This window comes from Hemiscyllium ocellatum, chromosome 9, assembly GCF_020745735.1.
Source record: "Hemiscyllium ocellatum isolate sHemOce1 chromosome 9, sHemOce1.pat.X.cur, whole genome shotgun sequence".
NCBI lineage: Eukaryota > Metazoa > Chordata > Chondrichthyes > Orectolobiformes > Hemiscylliidae > Hemiscyllium > Hemiscyllium ocellatum.
This window is the reverse complement of record NC_083409.1, coordinates 82,878,040-82,896,446: the sequence shown is the minus strand read 5'-3', so window position 1 is coordinate 82,896,446 and position 18,407 is coordinate 82,878,040. Positions and strand designations below refer to the sequence as shown.

The window sequence follows — 18,407 nt, the reverse complement described above, 5'->3', positions numbered from 1 at the left end:
TTAATTTTGCTGAGCCAATTATCTGTTGGGCACAATTTCTCCAGCTGTGCATCAGTTTAGAATGTCCAATTAGGGCCTGTGATCACGTCATCACACCATCGGTACAATGATCTTGTAATTTCTGTAATAACGTTTAATGTGGTACATTATCAAATGCTTTCTGGGAATCGAGATAGAGTACATTCATTGGTTCCCCATTATTTACAGTGCAAGTTCCTTCTTTAAAATAAATTAGATAAACTTGATATCCCTTTGACAAAACCTTGCTGGTTCTACCTAATTGTCTTGAACTTATCCAAGTGTCCTGTTATCATGTCTTTAATAATTACTTCTAACATTTTCCCCTTGACAGATGTTAAGCTAACTACCCTGTAGTTTCCTGGTTCCTGCCTCTCTTTCTGAATAAAGGAGTTGCAGTAGCTATTTTCCAATCTAAAGGAATCAAACCCCAAATCAAACGAGTGTTGGAAAATTAAAACCAATGTATCAACTATCTCACAGAATACTTATTTTAAAACCATTGGATGAAATCCATCAGGATTGGGAGACTCGCAGTTCCAACAATCTACTTCTTTCCTAGTATTTGTCGTTTTTGTTAATGTTCTTTCTCCCTTTCAATTTCTGATGTATAGCCAGTTCCAGGATGTTACTTGTATCCTCACTAGTGAAGATTGATGCAAAATATTTATTAAATTTATCTGTCACCTCTTCATCCTTCACTACTCGTTCCCCAGAGTTATTTTCAATAGGACTTAGTAAATCTTTGCTTTTTTTTGTATTCTGTCAAATCTTCTGACCTGCATCTATCTTTGCACAATTATTTTTCTTTAAATTTGATGCTGTCTTTGACTTTTTTAGTTAACCACAATAGTGTGTCTATCTCTTAGAAATGTCTTTACTTGTTGGAATGTATTTATTCTGTATTTGCTGGAATAGCTCCTCAAATGTTTGCCAGAATCATCCAATCATTCTTTGAGACAATGTCAGTTTCTTTCTGTCATGCCTGTGATGTACCATGTGACTTAGAGGTGTTATATGAATGAAAGTTGTTGAGTGAGTTTGCAATCCTATGCCAAATTGTGGGTAATTTCAAGTTCACAAAAAACAGTTCCAGAATTCCAATGTCAGGTAAGTGACCCTTTTATCAGAATTGTTGCAATCAAGGTTGATGCATAGAAGCAAAGGATGTTTTAAAAATGCATTACACTAACAAGAACTGAGAGACTCCCTTTAAACATATTAAAGATGCACCCATCTGTGTTTCATAGTACAGGCTAGGGATTGAAATAATTACTTTTTAATCCAAGGTTTTTAAGGCATCATTAAACTGTATATATGCTTCATCTGCATTTTATTCAGCGTGACAAATATGAAAGTTTATAAATTATTCACAATGAATTAATGATGCATGGAACTGTTTTATAGCGAAACTTTTATATTGAATAATTCAACATGGGCAAAATAAAAGCAAACAAAAATGCTGGAAATACTCAGCAGATCAAGCAACGTGTGTAAAGAAAGGAAGCATATGAACATTTGAGACCTAATTCTTGAATTCTGTCAAAGTGTTAAAAAGTGTGAAATCTAAGTTCACATAAAATATTTTGTATATATATATGTCATGCTAGTGTCTGAAAGAAAAATACATTTATGTTTGCATTGAACATTGCATAAGTATGAAATCTAAAATGAAGTACAGAGAGGTGTGGAGATAGGATTAGGTTATAGTAGATGGGGAAGTTTGATTGTTAACTTTGAGCATATGTTTCCTTTTTTTTTAGAAAAGCATTAGTTTCCCAAACCTAATTACTCGATTAGCAGTAATCTGCCACCTTGAACTGCTGTTATCCATCATGCATAGGTACATCTGGAGTAGTTTAGGAAGGAGGTTCCAGGTTTTGTATTTAGTGACATTGAAGAAACAGTGACATCATACCAAGTTAGGATCATGTGTGATATGCAAGGAAACATAAAAATGATAGTGTTTCTTTCTCCTTTGAATTGGTAGTGATCATGGATTAAGACGATGCAGTTGTAAGAACCTGGGTGAGCTATTGCTGTCTAGCGGCTTTGGAGAACGTATGCATAGTGTCTTGCAGATGGGACATACTGCTGCTACGAGAAGACTGAATGCTCAAGATCAAAATGAGTTACTTTGTCCTGAAGCGTGTCAAGCTTCTTGACTGTTGTTGGAGCTGCACTCATTCAGCCAAGTGGAGATTATTCTACCACACTCCTGAATTATGCCTTCGGCCCACAACAACCATAACTGTCTTCTTTTGATCTCAGTCAGACTCCAACCAGTGGAACTTTTACCCACGCTTCCTTTCGGCTTCAGTTTTGTGAGGGCCGCTTACTGCCACACTCTGTCGAGATCAGTTACCTCACAAGTCTATCCTTGACTTGAGCTCTGCCACCCATGTTTAGACCATGGCTGTAATGTCATCTGGAGTTGTGTGACCCTGGCAGAAACTCAAACTGAGCATTGTAAACAAGCTGTTGTTTTTGATGACACATTCTATTACTGTATCGATGATCCCAAGTTGACCATTGGATGGTAATTGAAATTGCTGCCTTTAGTTTGTAAACCAACTGTAGACCCTGGGCAATTTTCCATATTGTTGCATAAATGTCTGTGTTGTGGCTGCACTGGAACAGCTCGGCCAGGGGTGTGACTGGTTCTGGAGTACAAGTCTTCAGTATTACCACTAGGATATTGTCAGAGCCTGTAGTCTTTGCTGGCTTCTGCTCAGCATTTCTTCAGATATTTTTGAGAGGAGTTATGATTGTATGTAAATACATATGCCATCAAAATAAGGTGATTTTTTTAAAACATTCTTTCATTTTGCAGGTGCTGCATACAGGGTAGTGTAATTTGCACCGGAGCAGTTATTGGAAAAGGGGCTGATGTCAAGGATTGTCTGGTCGGAAATACACTGTGTGTGGAAGCTAAATGTAAGCAATTCTATTAGCGTTCATTGTCATTCATGAGCAGAAAATATATTGAGCTTCTGTAATAAAGCCCTACTTATCAAACTAATTTCATAAAATATTTTAGCTACTGCTTTCTCTCCCATCCCTGCCTTTCCATAAAATTGTAGCTAGATGATCTGTTTCTAGATTTGGGATGATGGAGTTTTCCAGAATTTCGGTTATGGAGATTCAGAACATATTGTCAAGCCTTAAGTATTCTTTTGAGCCACTTTCCTTACAATTCTAAATGCTGCTTTGGTGAATATTTCTCTCAACTCTTTATAGCATTTAATTTCATGTAAATTGAAGGCAACTGTTGACTCTTGCTGAAACCAGTTGCATTGAATTAGCATACTCCATAAGTAAAAAATAGGTTAATTAAATTTGTTACACTAGAAAATAAAGCATTGTGTAGATTGCATGCCTTTAAGACTTAAAAATGTATGCATATGTGCATTTTTAAAAATATGCATTCCATCCTAATTAGGAGAAAGTGAGGACTGCAGATGCTGGAGATCAGAGCTGAAAAATGTGTTGCTGGAAAAACGCAGCAGGACAGGCAGCATCCAAGGAGCAGGAGAATCAATGTTTTGGGCATAAGCCCTTCTTCAGGAATGATTCCTGAAGAAGGGCTTATGCCCGAAACATCGATTCTCCTGCTCCTTGGATGCTGCTTGACCTGCTGCGCTTTTCCAGCAACACATTTTTCATTCCCTCCTAATTACCATATAATACAGCAAAGAAAATTCAATATCAAGATCCTTTGTGTAGGAGAGTGGTCTAGGCAAATATGCTGGAATTGTGCAAGAAGTTACTCACCACCTTGATCCTCAGATCTTTCCAACCATCTAAATGGCACAAGTCAGAAGTATGATGGAATAATCTGAACTTGTCTGGATGGCTGCAACTCCAAGTATACCTGCAAAGCATGACACCATCCAAGACACAGCAACCTGCTTTATTGGCACCCCATTTAATACCTTAAGCATTCACTCCCCCCACCATCAGCACAAAGCAGCAGCAGTATGTAGCATCTACACAATACACTGTAACAACGCATCAAAGCTCCTCTGACAACATCTTCCGAACGCACAATCTTTACCACCCAGAAGGATGAGGGCAGCAGATGCCTGGAAACAGCTCTACCTGTAAGTCTCCTCCAAGCCACATATCGTCCTGAGTTAGAACCAGACAACTGTTTCTTCACTTACACTCGGTCTATATGCTAGAGCTCCCTCCTTAACATCACTGTAGATATATCTAAATCACATGAACTGTAACTATTCAAGAATCTAGCTATCTGTGAATGAACAAAAAAAGTCATTTTCTCAAAAGAATATAGTCTGCAATATAGAAATTTAAGTAACAGAATTACACTTGTTCTTCTATCTGCTTGGATACTTTTGGATTGTTTATTCATTCATTTGATATGGGCATCATAGAACATTACAGTGCAGAACAGACCCTTTGGCTCTCGGTGTTGTTCCGACCTGTGAAACCAATCTGAAGCCTATCTAACCTACACTATTCCATTATCATCCATATGTTTATCCAATGATTATTTAAATGCTCTTGAAGTTGGCGAGTCTACTACTTTTGCAGGCAGGGCATTCCATGCCCTTACTACTCACTGAGTAAAGAACCTACCTCTGATATGTGTCCTATATCTATCACCCCTCAATTTAAAGCTATATCCCCTCATGCTAGCCATCACCATCCAAGGGAAAAGACTCTCCCTGCCTACCCTATCTAATCCTCTGATCATCTTGTTTTTCTCTATTAAGTCACTTCTTAATCTTCTTCTCTCTATCAAAAACAGCCTGAAGTCCCTCAGCCTTTCCTCATAAGACCTTCCCTCCATACCAGGCAACACGCTGAATAGGCTAACCAGCATTTATTGCCCATTTGTAATTGCCCCTGAGAGACTGGTGGTGCTTTACTACCTCGAGATACTGCAATATAGGTACACCCTTCCTGTTAGGAAGCAAGTTCCAAGATTCTTACACAGTGACAATAAATCAGTGGTAATATAATTTCAAGTCAGAATTCTGTGGCTTGGAGGAGTACTTGCACGTGGTGCTGTTCCCATATATTTGCTGCCGTTGCATTTCTGGGTGGTAATAATTGTTTGGAAAGTTCTATCAAAGGAATCTTGATTAGTTGTTGCAGTGCATCTTGTCGATGATATATAATGCTGTCACAGTATGTCAGTGGTGGAGGAACTGAGTCATGAACATATAATTGGGAAACTAATCAAGCTTTGTCCTGGATGTTATTGAGCTTTTTGAGTGTTGAAACTGCACTTAGCTAGGAAAATCAGTGAGTTGGCATGATAGATGAAGGGGAAAAGGATGATGGGTGGAAGTAGGCACTAAGTTAGCGTAGGGATATTTCAAATGAATATGCCAAATGATGGAGAACTCCTCCTGTTTATTGAGTGGAAATATTTGACATTTTAAGACTAGAGCTTAAGGTATTGGCCACTTATGTAAAGTGTTTGTTTTTGTAAAGGATTTTTTCTTGCAACGTCACTATGGGATTTTTGTTTTTGTTTCTGTGAGAATGTGCTTTTCTCAAGAGTGATATCACCAATAGACCGGTCACTTTATTTTCTTTGTAGTACCTCCGACTTCATGCTGCATAGTTGAAGAGATGAGTTGGTATGGAGAACAAAGGAAAAAGTGTGGTGGATGAGATATGTAAATCGATCCTGTGTTGGGAGCTATAAAGGACCATGGCAAAGATTTAGGGCATATGGATGTGCATGACCATGAGAGAGAGGCATAGGGTGGCACAATAAGCATCAAGTGCCATGGGAGTTCGTAAATGGGCATAAGATTGCCCAAGGTGTATGAGGGGCTATGAAGGGTGGGTGCAGGAGTCTAGGTTAGCATGAAATATGGATAGAGAGTGAAGGGCTAAGAGCAGGAGAAATGTTTTCTGTTTTAAAACTATTTTTAAACTCTGAGCATCCTTCCCATCCTTCCTTGGGAATCAGACAGCCTCTTAGCCTCTTTGGGGTCACCTGACCTGATTCCTAATCCAGGATGCAGCCCTGGGCCAAAAATTAAAAATGCAGGCTGCCATTTTTAAAGGTTGAGTTGGCGGAGCAAGGAATTCTCCTGACTCTGCACCCCCTATATGGAGAACAAAAATAATATCTGCCAGTGCATCTCTTTGGATGAGCCACAGCTTGTTCTTTCCTTTTCTCCATTCTATAAGGATTTGACTTGGCTTCATTGAGCACTCTGCTAACAGCCCTCACTGAGATCAGGCAATAAGTCTTTGTTTCTTTAATTTAAATAGAGTACTACATGTTTTGATATTGCTTTCTTTCCCACATCTGGTTGCCAAAGAATGGGACTTGACATCCTGCCAGCTGTCAAATATGTATCTCTTTGCTGAATGCTTAATAGTGCAATTAAAATGTTGAATTATTTTATTACATGTTTACCCCATAGTCTACTATGTTGGAAAAGACATTACCAATGCATAAACACTGTTTAGTTTAATTGAAAATGTGTTGAATTTTATTATACAAATAATTACAATTTAAAGACAGTATTCTGAGCTTTATTGTTTTAAACATCCTTTATTATTTTAAACATTGCAGGATAAAATGTTTTCAGGGCATTTAACTTTTTCATTAAACAATGAAACATTTGGTTTACAGTAAATACATATGACAGCTGGCAGCGATGCCATTACCACATTCTTCAGCAAGCTCAGAGAACAATAAAACTTCTCTCTAGTGTGTTTCTCTGTCTTTCAGTTGCCTTGACTAGTATTTTTTTAAAATATGGAAAATCTTTGAGTATGCTCTCTTGTTTATGGCAAGTTAAATCTTCATGAAGCATGATGTGTTTATTTAGATGATTATTTATGAAGAATTTATTAAAATTTCAGATCAATCAGAAAATAATTCAAGAGCCTGAGTAAGTAGTGTTGGTTTGACTAAAAGGCCTGCGAGCATTAGTCAGATATAACTGTTCATTGCACAGACCAGTTAGCCTAAGTCTGTTCATGCAGGTGTCACTGGTAAGCCTAACATTCTTTCACTTATCTCTAATTGCCCTTGAGAAGGTGGTAGTGGACTTCCACAAGCTGTTGAACAAATTGAATAATCCTAGATATAATCAGCTAGAAACTTCTTTAAAAAATAAAAATCTATATAATTTTGCCTCCAGAAGTAATAAAATAAAACATTGGGACCAATTTAATATTAGAACTTCAGTAGGTCAACCATTCTTGTTCTTCAAATGTGTCTGTGTGACCTAGGCTTGTGGGAACTGTTGAGACAATATATTATCTTCATTCTGAGTAGCACTTCGCTTTTTGAGGGACGGAATGAGAGAAGAGAAGTCCTTAAATAGCTGGAATCAAGAATCCTGCAGTCCAGTTACGGTGCTCGTTGGTTCTTTACTAATGACTGAAAGTGACACACATTATTCAAACATCTTAACGTCTTTTAGACTAAAACTTTGTACTGGATAGCAACATTTTAGAATTCTTTTTTCCCTAGAAAAAGTGCAGATCCAACCTAGTGTGAGACAAAGTATTTTCATAAAGCTCCTTTTCCAGGAGACAATGCATTTTAGCACCTCAGAGCATCACAGCAATAATGACAATGACATTAAAATTTGAAAGCAAAAGTGGGAAGGTTTTTTACCTTGATGGGCAACTACTGAAAAAAGGTGAAGAAAACTTGGAATGGCAGAATTCCCAGTTAGGAAGTGCATTTTGCACATTTACAGGAATCTACTCGGAGAACAATCTGAGTAAAAGTCTGAGAGAATGATTCCAAGGATTGGAGCTCCCCCCTCCCCCAAGCAATAGACATGCTATAAAAACCATGATAAAAGAAAACTGCTATTTGGAGTCAAGATGGTAGTTTGAAATATTTAAAATGCATATCAATTGAGGTACTTAGGACCTTGACATTTTTAACACAAAATTGCAGACTCATCAGCATACAGAGTAAAATATCGTGAAATTTGCTTCCGAAAGCCACGGGATGAGTGGCAAAGTGCTTTATGTATATACAATTAGCTTTTTAACTTGAGGAGTGTATATTAACAGAGGAGGAAGTGCTGGATGTCTTGAAACGCATAAAAGTGGATAAATCCCCAGGACCTGATCAGGTGTACCCTAGAACTCTGTGGGAAGCTAGAGAAGTGATTGCTGGGCCTCTTACTGAGGTATTTGTATCATCAATAGTAACCGGTGAGGTGCTGGAAGACTGGAGGTTGGCTAACGTGGTGCCACTGTTTAAGAAGGGTGATAAGGACAAGCCAGGGAACTGTAGACCAGTGAGCCTGATGTCAGTGGTGGGCAAGTTGTTGGAGAGAACCCAGAGGGATAGGAAGTATATGGATTTGGAAAGGCAAGGACTGATTAGGGATAGTCCACATGGCTTTGTGGCGTGGGCAATCATGTCTCAAAAACTTGATTGAGTTTTTTGAACAAGTAACAAAGAGGATTGATGAGGGCAAAGCGGTAGATGTGATCTATATGGACTTCAGTAAGGCGGGCCAATGGGCTGAGAAGTGGCAGATGGAGTTTAACTCAGATAAATGTCAGGTGCTCCATTTTTGGAAAGCAAATCTTAGCAGGACTTATACACCTAATGGTAGGAGTATTGCTGAACATGGAGACCTTGGAGTGCAGGTTCATAGCTCCTTGAAAGCGGAGTCGGAGGTAGATAGGATAGTGAATAAGGCATTTGGTATGCTTTTTTCTATTGGTCAGAGTATTGAGTACAGGAGTTGGGAGGTCATGTTGCAGCTGTACAGGACATTGGTTAGTCCGCTGTTGGAATATTGCGTGCAATTCTGGTCTCCTTCATATTGGAAAGATGTTGTGAGACTTGAAAGGGTTCAGAAAAGATTTACAAGGATGTTGCCAGGGTTAGAGGATTTGAGCGATAGGGAGAGGCTGAACAGGCTGGGGCTGTTTTCCCTGGAGCGTCGGAGGCTGAGGGGTGACCTTATGTTTACAAAATCATGAGGAGCATGGATAGGATAAATAGGCAAAGTCTTTTCCCTGGGGTCGGGGAGTTCAGAACTAGAGGGCATGGGTTTAGGGTGAGAGGGGAAAGATATAAAAGAGACCTAAGGGGCAACGTTTTCACACAGAGGGTGGGACGTGTATGGAATGAGCTGTCAGAGGAAGTGGTAGAGTCTGGTAAAATTGCAACATTTGAAAGGTATTCGGATGGGTATATGAATAGGAAGGGTTTGAAGGAATATGGGCCGGGTGCTGGCAGGTGGGAGTAGATTGGGTTGGGCTATCTGGTCGGCATGGACGGGTTGGACCGAAGGGTCTGTTTCCATGTTATACATCTCTGTGACTCTGAGTACAGGTTTCTGACTTTTTTCACTTAATCTACCCTGAATAAGCACACAGTGCTTATTGTGAGCATCATTTGTGTTTTATAACTTGGAATGGAGTTAGACAAGTAATATTATTAGGAGCTTCGATACCCTGGAAGATTAGTTGTTGGAAGGCAACAAAATGTCTTTTGGCTAAGAGCAAGTTTTCTGGGTATCTTGAAGCGTAGTGCATTATTAAAACTGCACTCCTCCAAGCAAGCTAGTCTCTCTAGTTTCCTGTTGGCTGTTGTCTGAGGTAATCATCTTTATGCATGTGGCTGTCAAAGTAATACAACCCTCAACATATTTGGCTCTTTCCAGGTACATATGCAGTTTCCACAAGCAAGTCACCAAAGCTGTATTTTCCAAGATCAACCAATGCATCAACCTTTTATGAATGCCAACATTCTGCTGTTTATTGTACAGCAAAGACTGCCCCTCCAGTATATCCAAAGAGTCTTCCATGGCATCAGAAGAGAGGTCCTTTGACCATTAGGGTAGTCATTAGAAACACATAAGGCACAATTTCTGCTGCCTAAGCAGTTATTAGATTAGATTAGATTACTTACAGTGTGGAAACAGGCCCTTCGGCCCAACAAGTCCACACCGACCCGCCGAAGCGCAACCCACCCATACCCCTACATTTACCCCTTACCTAACACTACGGGCAATTTAGCATGGCCAATTCACCTGACTCGCACATCTTTGGACTGTGGGAGGAAACCGGAGCACCCGGAGGAAACCCACGCAGACACGGGGAGAACATGCAAACTCCACACAGTCTGTCGCCTGAGTCGGGAATTGAACCCGGGTCTCAAGCGCTGTGAGGCAGCAGTGCTAACCACTGTGCCACCGTGCTGGGAATGCTGACTACATCATTCTTGTGTCTTACATATTACACAGCGTTCTGATTATAGAAATTGAAGGAGCAGAACAGTAACAGCTGTCATCATCTGCTGAGGAAAACGGAGATGAAAAAGTGGCAGAAATAGGATGATGCCCTCCATCTCCTCCTTACAATCAACCCCACCAGTGATATGTTGATACCTTTCTAATGGAAATTATCTAAAGTTCCTCTACATTAGTAGAGATTATTATTTTCTTTGCTACTCCTTTACCCCTTTTTAAGAACATTTATATTGTTTTATATGAATGGCATACAACAATGCAGCTTCAGAAACTACTATGAAAAGGCAGCTTCACCAATGACCTCCTCTGCATTATAAGTATGGTATTGACCGATTGCATCATGAATTTGCAGCAAGACATGGATAGATTAGATTAGATTCCCTATAGTATGGAAACAGGCCCTTTGCCCAACAACCCCACACCAACTTTTCAAAGAGTACCCTACCCTATAATTACCCCTGACTCATGCACCTCACACTGTTGGCAATTTAGCATGGCCAATTCACCTGGCCTGCGCATTTTTGGACGGTGGGAGGAAACCGGAGCAAACTCACATAGATACGGGGACAATATGCAAACTCCACACAGCCAGTCACCCAAGGTGGGAATCGAACCTGAGTCCCTGGCGCTGTGAGGCAGCAGTGCTAACCACTGAGCTACCGTGCCGCTCACACTCGGGCTTGGGTGTGAATGTGACTTCCCACTGACATGTCAGGCAATAACCATTGCTGAATTCCCACTATTAACTTCCCAATGGTTACCATTAACTAGAAACCCAACTGAACCAGCCATTTAAATACTGTGGCTATAAGAGGAGATCACACTGAGAATTCTGTAGTGAATAATTTGCCTACTAACTCCTAAATCCTGTCACCTATCAACAAAGCAAACGTCAGGAGTATGATGCAGCTCCATCAACACTCAAAATGCTTGACACCATCCAGGTTCCAGATTGACACTTCATCCATGACCATCAATGCACAGTGACAGCAGTGTGTACCATGTACAAGATACTCTGCAGCAACTCACCAAGCTCCTTCAACAATACCTTCCAAACTTGCAACTGTTGCCATGTAGGACCTGAGCAGCAGGTGCATGAGTTCCCGAGTCTGGATGACTCTCCTCTCAGCTTCTATCCAGAAGGATATAAAAAAATAGCTGAAGGCTCCCTGGTACCACAGTATGAGAACCTGCCTGTTGGAATCAGATTCCATCATAACTTCAGAAAGGGTATGGATACTTTTTAACAGACTTTCAAATATCCCATGTAATTGCTTGGGTGATATTAGCAAATGAACATTAAATGCCTAAATTTCAAGTTTTAAAATAATTAATGATTGGGTGAGATTGTACAATTGTTTCTGCCAGCCTTCTAACCAAGGACTAATAGCTGTGATGGTTGCAGAGATGCCAGGGTCTAAAGAACCAAGAGGTAGGTTGCTAGGGTTAAAAATAATGGTTGACTTTTGTGTTTTCGTCAGTAATATTTCTGGATTTGATGTGCCTTTTAAATGAAAACCATAGTATAGAAGAAGCAGCATGATCTGTGATGCTGCTCTCACTGATCAAGTGGGTAGGGGACGCCAGTGCAATTTGCCCAGGCAGCCCATGGTGATTGCACTATGACAATATATGGTGACAATCAGTGGAAATCAGGATGGTGGGAGAGAGAGGAGCTCTCCATTGACTGGTCTCAAATCAAACGTATTAACAAGAAGCTTGTATCCGCTGGAATTTAAAAGAGTTAGAAGTAACTTGATTGAACTGTTATAAACCTCACAAGGTAGATGTGGAGAGAATGCTGTCTCTCAGTCGAGTCACTTGTTGTTCTTTGAAGCTCTAGCAGATACAAGTCTAATCCATTTCCTCATGAGACAGCCCATTTATTTTTAGTTTTACGCCTGGTAAACCTCCTCTGAACTGCTTGCAGTGCATTTATATCCCTCCTTAAATAGAGTGGTCACACCAGGCAGAATAGAATTTGTTTCTTTGTTGTTGGAGGCTAATCATCTCAGGACATTGCAGAACTTTCTCAGGGCAATGTCCTAGGCCCAGTGTCTATAGCTGCTTCATCACTCATCTTTGCTTCATTATAACTCAAACGTAAGGATTTTCACTGTTTGTGTTCAGTTCAATTTGCAACTCCACAGATAATCCAACAGGTCCATGACTGTGTGCAGCAAGACTCAGACTGTTAAATGACAAGGAGCAATGGCCATCTCCAATTAGCGAGAAATTAATCACTTATCATTGACCAGAAATTGACTGGACCAGCCTCATAAATGGACTGATCTCAGTAAAGAATTCTATGTGGGTAGCGACCTGCAGTGCTACCTTCTGTCAGAGAATTGATGTTAAGTTTGTGTATTGCCATTCGAGGCTTCACTTTTGGAACTCAGTTCTCCCCTCCTTGTCTTTGGTAAAGGAGAGCAAATAGAAAAAAGTGCAAGTTTGCAGTGTGGTGTAAAGCAAAGATGAGTCTCTCTTTCATTCTTGCCTATTATAAAATCATCAAGTTCGTAATTGTCCAAAAAAATTATGAAAAGAACTTCTATAAAATATGGTTCTTTCAAATGGAATGTGAGAGAAAGTAGTTTTGAGTGTCTGTCGAACCACGTCACAGTCTCATGTGGATGATTGCACAGCAACAGTGGACAGAAACGTGGGTGCAGGTTCCCTTTGTTCTTTGGTCAGAAATTGTTTATATTATGGTGAAGATAGATTAACAGTAATGCAAAGGTTTCCTTTTCAAAGCTGAAAACATACAAGGTACAGGACATCACTGATACAATATTTTATTATTAAATTATTTTGCAGAAAGTAATATTGAATGAATCTATTGGTCAGTTTTTCTGATTGAAAAACTTAGATAAATGATCATTTTATCTCTCAGAATATTTTAATCATCCTTTTGTACTATATCCACGAAAATTGTATGTTTAATTATGTAAGCCAACCTGCAACCCTTGGTCCTGAGGAAATGAGCTTCTTGGTGGTCCTGGCCTGGGATCTAACCTTTTACACTAAAAGCTATCACAGGCAGCAGCAATTTACTCTTGAGTTTGCAAACAGATTTCTCTTCCTCCCTACCCAAAGTAAGGGGAAGTTAGCTTTACACTAAGCTCTCTGTTGTCCTGACATTTGAATTTCATACAAAAGGGTCATTGTCCTGAGCCAGCACGATCCATCGCAAGATGAGCTTAACATCTGCCAGGAACAGTGTCCTTTCTGGCAAAAGCTTACAAGGCCTTTATCCACTACAGAGTCAAACAACAGGATTTCAGGCTGACTTAGTGAGTTTTACAAGGGAATATTCTTGTAAACTAGTGCCTTTCTTATTAATGATTTACAATATTTCATAAGGTAATGAAGAAGCAGATCTGCACAGGTAAATTTTATATAGGTGTATACTGTAATTGTTCAGTCTGCAACGACAATGTTTATTGTTCCAAAATCTGTAAATTCAGGAAATACTTGTCTCTGGAGACTAACAAAATTATTCAGTGCTTTGGAATAAATTCAATAACATACCTTAACTTGATACTGAAGATCGCTATAATTAAAATTAGTTTGCAATAAAAGCAAGACTTAGACTTGTACATAATGTGATAACACTAAAAGTTCTTGCACTGTTTAACCTAGAAAAATCTTAATTAGTGTCGTTCACCAAATCGATGAGATTTGAATTATTTTTAAGTTTCTCCCATTCTCGTTGATCTTAATGCTTAATTCACAGTAACACCATTTTCATCTTAAAACTCAGAAGTTGTAAATTGTTACAAAAACTGAATTGCAGATCTGGCAGTGTTTGTGGAAAGCCAATGACCTTCCTTCAGAACTAATAGTTAGGAAAAGATTATATACAGTATATGCTATCTGTCATGTGGGGTGTGGTGGTGAACAGATAGGCAGAGTTGGAGACCAGAGAGAGAGAATGACAGTTAGGATGAATGATGATTTGCCAAGGAGAAAGAAAAACTGATAGTGGTACGATAAGTAATTGAAAATAGGTTGGCTGTGCTGAAAGCTCGATTTTCCTGCTCTTCAGATGCTGCCTGACCTGCTGTGCTTTTCCAGCACCACTCTAATCTTGACTCTGATCTCCAGCATCTGCAGTCCTCACTTTTGCCTCTGCTGAAGCAGCCCATGTCATGACAAGGTCTGGGTTGTGGGTCTGGGTAAAGTACACAGAAGAAGGTGTTCAGGTTCTAAAACAATTGAGCACAATATTAAATCTTAGAGGCTGCAAGGTCCTCAAGCAGAATTTATAAATTGTTACCTGACTCATGATCTATCGAGAAACACTTTAATAATGTAAAGTTGATCAAGTATAATCGGTTGGCATGGCAGGAATACTTTTATGTTTGAAAGGCCAATAATAGGAATTGATTCCTGAAGAAGGGCTTATGCCCGAAACGTCGAATCTCCTGTTCCTTGGATGCTGCCTGACCTGCTGCGCTTTTCCAGCAACACATTTTCAGCTCTGATCTCCAGCATCTGCAGACCTCCCTTTCTCCTCGATAATAGGAATACCCCATTAAGATGAGCTCACAGTCAAATAAATTTCATGGATTTTTGATTAATGCTTTTGTGGCTCATTGGTTAGCACTGCTGCCTCACAGGCCCCCGTGGTGAATTCAAGCCTCGGCTGACTGGGTGGAGTTTGCACATTCTCCCAAATCTGCGTGGGCTTCCTCAGGGTGCTTCAGTTTCCTCCCACAATCCGAAGATGTGCAAGATAGGTGGATTGGCTGTGCTAAATTGCCCATTTGTCCAGGGATGTGTTGGCTAGGTAGGTCAGCCAAGATTACAGAGGTAGAGCGATGAGTCTGGGTGGGATGCTTGTCGAAGAGTCAGTGTGGACTCAATGGGCCACATGACCTGCTTTGACATTGGAGGGACTCTATGGTTCTCCCTTGAAAAAGAAATGAGTAATTTTAAATCGTCATTTGGTTGGCAGAACTTGATTTTTGCTGAATATGTACACATTTTGTCTCCAATTTTTGTCTTGCTTTCATTTGGAAAATTCACATAAAATGCTGATGTAAAGGAAAAACAACACTTACACTGTATGAGAGAAGAGAGTTGGTTGGTTGGTAAATAGATTCTGATTGGGAGGGGCATTGCTATGGAGAAAAAAATCAATGCATTAGATGTGATTTTTCAGTTTAAACAAATGCCCCCTAAATAAGTGCAAAAAATTACACTTCATCTGACAAAAGAGCAGCGTACCAAAAGCTTGTGATTTGAAATAAAGCTGTTGGACTATAACATGGTGTCGTATGACTTCTGACTTTGTCCACCCAGTCCAACACTGGCATTTCCACATCAAGATTTATGCTGATTTAATATTGTCTGTCAATCAGGCTTATTGTATGGCACATATGCCCAAAGTAGAAGATATATATATTAATATATACAGGACCTTGTTCTTTGTAGATAGAAGGAGCACGACCATGCCTGCATCTATATCAACTCAACAGAATAGATGACTGCCATTCTTTGGTTCATTTCTTGTCACCTGTCTGGTTTAAAATGTAAACAAAGCTTTACGGTAAACTGCCAGTTGCCATCTAACTGCCTAAGATGTTGATTTCACAAAACCTTGCATTAAAAGTGTGTTATTATACAATATTTGAGCTATGAACAATAGAGGTGCAATATGTAAAAGATTTATTACTGACAGTTAATGTTATTGCATAAAATTCTTCCCACAGGTCGTTCTGCTATAACACGCATTTTGTCAATGCTAATTCACTAACGTGACTGACGAATTGGGGTCACTGTTTCTAAAGATGAACTTTTAAAATGTGTGTTGGTTGTAATGTGATTACACTTTAACCGCTGTTTCTAAAGTGCAATTTTTCTATGACACTAGGTTGAACACGAACGCAACCATCACGTTATAGGAGAACTGACTGTACTTTAAACTTTCCTCATATTCAGAGTTTCTTCTCCTTTTTTCTTGCAGCAAAACGTGTGAATGAAATGATAGTAGGCAATGATCGCTTGATGGAGATTTAATCTTGCCAGTGATGTGGAACCACTAGTTGCTTTTTACCTGGACATCATCAGATACGGAATATCGTCTATAGGTCATCACAAGGCATATTAAGTGCTGACTAGGAATGGGCATTGGGTTTGAATTGACTGTGCTGCTTTGTCTGTCATCTAATATGTTGATCAATATTGGATGCTTAAAGTAGGCAGTTTTTGGACATTTACAAATGGCCTTTTTTTCTTGGTATGTCAAAAATGCCTGTTAATATGTTTTAGTGACTCCAATTCATACAGCACCTAATTGAGATCAGCAAGAATGATAGCTGCCTGACATTTTCCTTTAAAACAATTGTATGAAAACCTTTTAAAAGAATTTCAAATTATCCAAATATTGTAAAGTAAAAATTGGAATGCTGTGCACTAATAGCTAAGCTTTTGGTTATATGTGGGAGATTTTCCTAGATTGAAGTTGTGTTCTCTGATTTATAATTTCTTTCTCATGAATGCAAAATCATTGTGTGACCATAATAGTCTTGAAGGAGTGTCAACAGGAATTGGGAATAATTTTGCATCTGTTCATGGAGAAGATTATACCAAAGGAAACAGCATGCATGAAGAGAAAGATAATTTTTTTAATGGTCTTTTTGTATGCTATTCAGCATTGATAAAGCCCAGAGATTCAGAAATCTGACTTCCTTCAGCTAGTTAAGGTTGCCAAGAGAAAGAGAGAAAATAGACCAAGAAAATTATATTACATTGAAATTTGTAGAAATCAGTGGAAAGCAAAGTAATTGGGAGTAGTGACAAAATGTAACCTCATGACCCCAAGTGAAATCACCCAAAAACACCAGAATCCTCTATGAGCAGTCCTGCTCCATACCCATATGTCAAATGTGTAGGGGGAGGGTGCAGGGATTTGCCCTCTTTACAACAATAGAGTTATGGCAGTATCGTTGTAAAACTTTTCCATTGCCAGAGCCAGCCATGTATCTCTGAACTTTATCTATAACATGACAATCGATTTGAACACTAAGACTGTACTGCTATTTCAACTTGAAAAATCGGATAACGATTAAACGAACAACTGCAGATGTTGAAAATCTAAAACAAACACAAAACGCTGGAGAAACTCATCAGGTCTGCCTGCATCTGTGGAAAGAAAGGAGAGTTAACATTTCAAATCCAGTGACCCTTTTCTGAAAGAGCTGAAAAAGGGTCACTGGACTCAAAAAGTTAAATGTGCTAACTCCACCGATGCTGGCAGAGTTCCTCCAGCAATTTCTGAACCGGATACTGATGCTTAGTGTTAAACTTGTCAGCGTTCATACAATTTTTACATCTCAATATTTAATGTATGGAAATGAATGAGTCAGGAAAATTTCTATATTTGCTGTTTAGCATATTACCAAACCATGTTATAATTTATTCAGTCTCGGTCAGACAGTCTGGCATATCCAGTAAATGTAGAAATAGCTATCCCTTAAGCAGCCCATGAAATCTCAACCTGTTGCTCATCCTGAATACTTATAGAGCAGTTTTATAAGGTTCAAGCAGCTTATCTGTATTTATCTCAATAAACAAATTCTGTTTACAGCTTAGTGTTTCCTTTAATTTGTAATGTATACAAATTACTGAATATCCCAAGGACACATTGTAAAAATATTTTTACATCAGCATGATGTTGGTCCACAGGAGAAGCATTGCCAGAAATGCAAGGATGTAACTTAAGTGACCAACCAAAACCAGTATAATTCATTGAAAACATACAAAGTAGAATTGTACAATGTTTGATTAAGATTGTAGCCCTCTAAGTTAAAACAATTTTATGGTCTTGAACTGATGCTGAGCAGTTATCTAAAAAGGATTCAGTTGTTGTTTTGATAAACTGATAAATTGTTGGTTGTAAACAATGGGATCAAAAGTACTTTGTTTCAGCTGAACTGCCCAAATAGCTAATCCATTCTCCTAACTGGATCCCTTAGTCATGCATAATTATTCAAATAAAAATTTTACTTGCTTTGGAATTGCCCATGCACTTTCAGATGTTACAATTATGGCATCTTTTGATGACAAAATACGCGTGTTACACTGGCCTTTTGCAACAGAACAGATTCTGGATGGAGACACTCAAAGATGATTTCTGGAAGAAATCTT

At 39.1% G+C, this 18,407-nt stretch overlaps 1 protein-coding gene across 1 annotated transcript in view; it reads left to right on the top strand.

Annotated features, from left to right (window-relative positions):
- Nucleotides 1–17,846, top strand: part of eif2b3 (eukaryotic translation initiation factor 2B, subunit 3 gamma) — a 140,323-nt gene extending 122,477 nt beyond the window's left edge. The window contains exons 11-12 of the mRNA XM_060829871.1: nucleotides 2,852–2,955; nucleotides 16,225–17,846. Coding sequence (XP_060685854.1) covers nucleotides 2,852–2,955; nucleotides 16,225–16,277 — 157 coding nt within the window. The 3' untranslated portion in view covers nucleotides 16,278–17,846. The remainder of the gene's footprint in view (nucleotides 1–2,851; nucleotides 2,956–16,224) is intronic.
- The last annotated feature ends 561 nt before the right edge of the window (nucleotides 17,847–18,407 follow it).